At 40.0% G+C, this 7,715-nt stretch overlaps 1 protein-coding gene across 1 annotated transcript; it reads right to left on the bottom strand.

Moving 5' to 3' along the window:
• Nucleotides 1–928: 928 nt before the first annotated feature.
• Nucleotides 929–1,810, bottom strand: LOC136479959 (AP2/ERF and B3 domain-containing protein Os01g0141000-like). Its single transcript, XM_066477652.1, has one exon. It carries the CDS (start codon nt 1,808–1,810, stop codon nt 929–931), a length of 882 nt encoding a protein of 293 aa, XP_066333749.1.
• Between the last annotated feature and the right edge of the window lie 5,905 nt (nt 1,811–7,715).

Genomic DNA, 7,715 nt, shown 5'->3' on the forward strand with positions numbered 1-7,715 from the left:
AGATGAACACGGTCCGCAAGTTCAACTAGCTACTTTAACCTTCTTTCATGTAAATATGCAAGCTTGAAGTGATTTTAAGCTCAAATTGCTTACAAATGAAAAAAACCACAATAAAGAACCATATATATATAGTGAATAAAATGAGATAAGACAATGGTGAAAAATGAGAGTATGAGATTGGTAACCTTTACAACTGAAGAATCGACGGAGAAATCGAAGAAATCGACGGAGAAATCGATGGAGGAATCGAAGAATGGATGGAGGAACAATGGAGGGAGGGAGGAAGCAAGAACACTACTGCAGTGAGCTTCAAAATGTGCTGAGCTCGGGCTCGGGGAGGAAGGAGACGGCCGAAATATAAAGGGGGGACCTTTAGTCCCGGTTGGTGGCTCCCACCGGGACTAAAGGTAACTTTCCAACCCCGGGCGCAGCCACGGCCCGGGAGTAGACCTTTACTCCCGGTTGGAGCTACCAACCAGGAGTAAAAGTATACCTTTAGTCCCGGTTGGTGGCTCCAATCGGGACTAAAGGTCCCTGCCACCTCTGTCTGGCGCAGTAGCCGTTGGGCAGGGACCTTTAGTCCCGGTTGGAGCCACCAACCGGGACTAAAGGTATTTCTAGTCCCGGGCGCAAAAAATTCCGGGACTAGAGCCCATTTTGTTCGAGGATCAAAGGTCTGTTCTCTACTAGTGTTAGGAACTATTGAAGATGATCCAATAACAATAATCTTAATACCTCACACCGAGCCGCTAAGTTAACAATTGCAGATGGATGGACAACAAACTACACAAGGTGGAGAGGATACCATATAATACAGGAGTAGACCCTACGCGTCAACGATCAGATTAGATAGATAGCTCAGATCAAGAAGGTTGACAATGATGTGCTAATTATAGCTAGCTTTGGTCATTTTAGCTAGCTTGTACGTCTAGGCTGTAGCAATATCAACGACGAACAGCATGACGGCATGGCAATGAACGGCAATCGCATCGGCCACGGCATCTTGTGGTTGTGGCTTCTTCTGCGTCTTCCAGTAGTCTATGTGCATCTGCTTGTACGCCCCAAACGCGGACCGGGAGAATGCTACTTTGTCCCCAGCTTGGAGGTCCTTCTCCCGAATGAATCGTCCCCATCCCTTGGTGATGACGTACATCCGGCTGGTCGCGCTGAACGAGTACCTGAACCGCCACGTCTTCTCGGAGCCGTCCACGAAGTCGATGAGCATGCCAATACCGTTGGCCATCATGGGGTTGCAGTTCAGAAACAAGTGCTTCTCGGCGTGCTGCTTCGGCACGACGAGGCGGTTGAGCTTGCCAACGTCGCTGGGCGTCAGCGCCTTGTGGAAAAGATGTTCTCGCGCCCGCGTCGCCGGCTGCGCACGCGCTGCCCGCCACAGGCTCGGCCTCACCTCGTCGGCAGATGTCTGCATCCGCAACGTGGTCTTCACGGTCACGGACTTGGAGGTCGTCGCCTGGAACGCAAGCTCTCCGTCGTCCGTCGCGCACTCCTCTGAGAAGTTGGTGACGCCTTGGCAGCGGCGCGCAGCCACGTCGTCGTAGCCGCACACCGCGGTTTCTTCGTCAGGGAACGTGCCCATCCACTTCCGTGTGGGCCGTTCGTAGGTTTGGGCGCCGCACCAGCGCCCGTTCGAAGGCTGCGGCATGACGCCATTGATGAACCGAGACGGTGGAAGCTGTTGCTCCGCCACCTTGAAGTCGGCAGAGTCTATGGCCGCGAAGGCCATTTTGGTGCTGGACTCCATCATCGCAGCAGTATACGTCGCGGCAGCGGATAGCCTCGAGAAGGACATGGTGGCTGAGTATTCTCCACTAAGGATGAAAACGGAACGGAAATATCCCGAACCGAACCGCATCGTTTTCTATATTTAATCCGACCGAATCTGCATTTTCTTATCCGACTTTACCGTTTTCGCTTTCGCATTTGAGATGTTTCGTATTTCGAATGTAAAAGTAGAAAATGGTTTACACATTTTTCGACCGTTTTCTACTTTTCTACTTTTAATTTGAAATATTCCGAATTCAAAATTCGGTTTAAACCGAATTTGGCCAACTGCACAGGTCATACAGCCCAATTACAGGCTGCTCACCACGCAGCTGTGTTCTTTCTACCGGTGGCTAGCTGCCCTCTCTTATAGACAGCGCCCAGCCTCATCTCTCTTATTATGTATTTGGTCGTGCACTTGTTTAATGCTATGCACTTGAACTAGATCATGCACTTGTTAGTTGTGAACTTGTTATGTATTTGGTCGTGCACTTGTTTAATGCTATGCACTGTGGGTCGGTATTTCGTATTGAATTTTCGCATACCGACCGTGTTCGACATAATTCCGCTCGAATTGGTTCGTTTTCGAAATTCTAGATATTCCGTAAGTTCGTGTTCGTTTTCGTGTCTGGCTTGTCCGCTTTCGCTTTCGCTTTCGTATTTCAAATGTAAAAGTAGAAAACGATTGAGGAGTTTTTCGACCGAGTTCGACCGTTTTCATCCTTATTCTCCACTTTGTCCTGCTACTATTTCGCTAGGTACAGCTAGCTACGCGAGGTCATTGGTGGACGGGTACATATATATTTATAGAGTGTGCGTGTGTGTCTGGTCCATCCGGTTAATTTAGAACCTCTACATATGTTTCGTCGCGTTTATTGTTACCAAATACCAATACCATCTGTTTCTTCATTCAGTTTTTATTACTTCATCGGGCTGTCATTTATGCTCACCAGTACACAGAATTCCAGACATATTTCTACCAGCGTGTCAAGCTTCCGTTAGTGTGAAAGGCCAGTGTAAATCGTGAACTTCACGGGAGTCTTCTTGAGATCCGCCAGTGTAAATCTGTCGGTTCTAGGCCTATTTCTACTGTCGTTTCAGGCTTCCGCTAGTGTGAAAGGCCTGTGAAAATCGTGAACTTCATAGGCGTTCTTGAGATCCGCTAGTGTAAATCTATTTACACTGGCGATTTGCTTAAGGCAACCGCCAGTGTAAAATAGATTTACCCTGGTGGTTCACCTAAGCCAGCTGCCGGTGTAAATTCATTTCCAAAGGTAGGTAGTTTAAGAAAACTGCCGATGTAAATGCATTCATTGGCGATTTATGTAAAATAGCTGCCTCTGGAAATTGATTTCCAGAGGCAATTTGCAGAGGCGGTTTAGTAGCATAAACCACCAGTGAAGTGTTTTTTAAAATTTAAAATTTCCCGCCATATATTTCTTGCTAGAGAAGGCACTGTTCCTTCTTATATGATTTTGCACATGTATAGTACATTGGTCCTTCTGCTTTAGCACCTTTTTCTCCATAAGAAAGTTTCTATTATGTTTGAAATTTATTACATCGAGTTGATAAAATCAGCTTGAAAACACTCTCGTCCTCTCCATATTATGATGCACACAACCTACAAATTTTAAATAAACACAGGCACACTAATATTAATCAATTAGTAGACCAGATCACCACCTATATCCCTAGAAAAAACATTCCTTGACCATATGTGTCAATTGTAGATAAACCACCACAACCAAATCTTGGGAAGTCGTCCTTGTAGTATAACTCGCACGGGATAAGCCGGCCTAGGTATGAAACCAATGGCTATACAAATAATACCCGCTCCTAATAGGAAATGCCATAACCATCTTCCGAGCATGATGGATACCACTACTACATACTGGATCTGTAGAGGTGGCTGGAATGCCTCTACTCTTCCGCCTCCAGAAATCATCGGTTTGTAGAGGCGGCTATATTTCGAGCCACCTCTACATATCGTCACAAGACGCCACCAGGCAGTCACAAGTCAAGCAATTTTTCACACGAAAAAAATGAGTGATTCGCAGCCGCAGGGGCTCGCGCTTATCTCCCCTATCCACTCCACCTTTCTCGCGTGTTATCTATATCCGGTTTTGAAATAAGTATTTCGGACCCTAAACGAATTCAAATGAAAAAGATGTGAACTACAAAGTTGTATAACTTTTCAAGATCTACAACTTTAGTTTTGGTTATTTCTCCATCTGAGGTCATTGAAAAAATTGAATTTCAAATGTGAGAAAGTTAAAAGTAATTTTCTTTGGATAGATGATTTCAAATGAAAAGGTTGTCAACTACAAAGTTGCATAACTCTTTGAGATCTACAATTTTTGTTTTGATAGTTTCTCCATCCGAGGGTTTTAATAGAAGATGTTGATAATTTTTAGATGCAGATTTGATAGGATATTTAATTTTTCAAATAATAAGATAAAAATTGGGTTATGCAAATTATCTATCACAATAAGAGTACATGGGTGTACTTGAGATCATGTTTCTTCATGCATATGTGGGTAGTTTAAATTTAGAGTCATATATTACTTTATGTTGTTTTACGCAATAGCAGTGGAGGGTAATTATTTAGAAAATAGAAGAGCTCCAATAGTTATTATTATCAATGGTGATTAGGTTATACCGAATTGATGGTCAAATGTTTTAGATTTTTGTGAGAATTTCTAGTATATATCTTTTATTTTCCTATCGTATCTCGTGAGGATTAACATGGAGGCTCCATTAGGGACCTCTAGTTAGAATTTCTAGTACTTATCTTTTTCCTAGCGTAATATGTATTTAGTTGAAATCTAGTACCAAGATGTATGAACTCTAGTTACATCCCTTTACGTGACTTAATGAGTCATAGTTTAGCCTTCGACTTTTAATCCAATTGTGCAATTTTTTTCACCTGTTAAGTAGAAACTCTACTGTTTTTCATCTTTTATTCAAAATTGACTTTTTTATTAAAAAGAGCTCGGGTCCTAGTAGTATTCTTTTCTACATGTTAATTAAGTTGAAACTGACATTGAACACTGGTACTAAAATTGTTGAATTTGTTATATCATAGGATTATATGTGTGTAATATTGTTCTATATATCCTAGAGTGCTTAAAATTAAATTACCAATACTGATATGACATAATGTTTATATTAAAATATATAAACTTATTTAAAATAACAACTTATTAAATTGATTATCATGTAGTAGTAATATAATTTAAAGTGAGTTGGCAGTGTTATGTTATTGCTATGTGCTTTGTCAATTAAACATTTTTCCATGCTTCATAAGATATTAAAATAAATATTTATCCTAATGTATATATCTTTACTTGGTATACATGATGAAACATAGCATTATTGCTATTTAATTTCATGGTTGTAGATGTTTATAATTTAGAAATATATATGTCTCTAACTTTATGGATATCGATTTATTTTTTTAATAACATATATTAGTATTTAGATTTGAGAGAAATTTTTGTTTATTTTTTATAATGGCTGACGTGGATGCAATATAAAGGTAATACTTTATATCTTTCATAACGACATATATGGTATATTGAATGTAAATTTAGGTTGTTATTTTGCATTATCTTCCATGATTACAAAGGTGTGTAATCAACAAAATCATTATGGTGTATTTCAAATTACCTTTTATAGTGACAAATGTGGGTAATTTATTTTTTTGATTAAAGATGTGGGTAATTTAGATACAAAGTTAGACGGTTATTTTAAATAATCTTTCGTAATAGCAAAGATGGGTAATTTAGATGCAATGTGAGGGGGTTATTTTGAATTATGTTTCATAAAGGTAAAGTGGTAACTTAGATGCAAATTTAGAAGGTTTGAATTATTTTTCATAATGACAAATGTGGATAATTTATATATAAATTTTGGGGGTTATTTTGAATTATCTTTCGTAACTATAGAGGTGGGTAATTTGGATGCAAAATTAGAGGATTACTTTATGTATTTTTATAATGGCAAAGATAAGTAATTATTCTATAAATTACAATAGATCCAATAGCTATTATTAGTGATAATGATTAGAGTTTACTAAATTAAAAGACAGATATTTCTGATTATTGTGAGAGTTTATAGGATTTACTTTTTCCTATTGCGTCTGGTGATTATTAATCTGGTGTCTCTGTTGGGCCTCTAATTAGTAATAGCAAGATTGTTTTGCAGGTGCAGTAAGATTGTCTAATTATTCTATAAATTTGCCCAAGTGAATTGTCAACCTGTCAGCTCAATTTCTGGAAGATCAAAACTGTCAATGATAGCATTGAACAGGAAAAAAAAAGGTTGATTGGAGGGACAACCATTTGCTGGACATGGCTTATAAGAAATGAAGTTATTTTGATAAATGTCGATGTAAAACCTTTATCCAGGAACACATTGGCTACTCAATGGACGCAGATCGATACAGTTAGTTGAAGCGAATTAACAAAGAACGTCAAGCGCTAGACACGTCTTGAAATACAGTTTTTTTTTCCTTTGGGTGGCCATAAATACTAGAATTGAGTTTAAAATTAGTCTTTGTTAATTATTATACCTTTTGTAATAGTCTTAGACACAGGAGGTGAAGGATTCATTTCCCTTGTCTAAACAAACTCCTGTTGTACAGTTGCAGGCCTGTACAAACTCAGGCTGCTAGGCGCCAGCACAGGCCCCCCTATAATCTTTATTATTGATCAGGGTGCACCTGTCACATGTTCCGTTCTTAACAAAGATAGCAGAAAATTGAATTCGGCTTCTGTGCGTTCTGTGCTGATCCCAGTGTACGGTATGCCGCACGATTTTGTGACGTCTACAGATATCCTTGCGACCAAGAGATTCATCAGGCTTTGTTGGAAGATGGATATCTTAAGGCAGAAAATTGGTATTATAGGAAAGATGGCCTAGTGATTGAAGTTACCTAAGTATCGTTTGGAGTATCTCTCAGAATCTTGGAATCCTTTTGGTAAGTTATTTGGAGTAAGGTCAACAGGTGTGCAAAGTAAGTGGGATCCTTATCCAGACGATGGAACTGCACGAGGAAGTAAAGAAGAATTCAAAGGCAGAGTATTCAAATCTCCTAGTCGACATCATCCGAATCTCGGGGATGAGATTCATCTTAAGGGGGTAGAATTGTAACACCCCAAAATTTGAATTTTTGGAAATAGAGCTAAAATTATTTAATTTGGAATTTTGTGCTCATAAAATATAGGAAAATAAATTTTTTTATTAAATTAAAATTCATCATAAGGTTTAGCAACATCTTTGTGCATACATGCTCTTGCATTTGATTTATTTGGTTGAGTGGTTTTGATTGAAAATTTAAAATGGTTGAAATTGCTTTTGCAAATGAAATTAAAAATGGCTTTGAAAGAAAAAGAAAATTTGAAAATAAAATATTTTGAAAAAGGTGTAAAATTTATTTTTGGAGAACTTACCAAAAGTTCTCAATTTATTTTTGAATTAAAAAGTGCATTTCAAATCATATTCGAATTTGATTTGGTTTGCATTTGGATTTGAATTTGGAAACAAAATGGAAAATGATTTGGAAAAAAAACCTCTCTCCTCCCTTCTCTCCCTTTCGTCCTTCATGGCCCAGCATTCCATTTCTTTTCCCTTCCCGGGCCACTATTTCTTCTTCTCAGTTTTCCTCCGCGTGGGCCGAGCCGGCCCAAGTGATCCCTCCCGCACGAGCCTAGCTCGGTCTCACCCTCTCCCCTATGTTCCCGCAGGCCCAACAAGCCACCCTGGCCCAAGCTGTGCTGAGGCCCGCACAGATGCGCCCTCTCCCTTCCTCTCTCCAGCCGGCCCAGTAAAGCCGCACCGGCCAAAGCCACTACCGTAGCCCAACTCAGTAGAAGCTCGCCCCGCTCCCTCTCTCCTTCACTGACCGCCCAATCCCTCTTTCTCCCGTCACC

The sequence above is a fragment of the Miscanthus floridulus genome, chromosome 9 (assembly GCF_019320115.1).
Source record: "Miscanthus floridulus cultivar M001 chromosome 9, ASM1932011v1, whole genome shotgun sequence".
NCBI lineage: Eukaryota > Viridiplantae > Streptophyta > Magnoliopsida > Poales > Poaceae > Miscanthus > Miscanthus floridulus.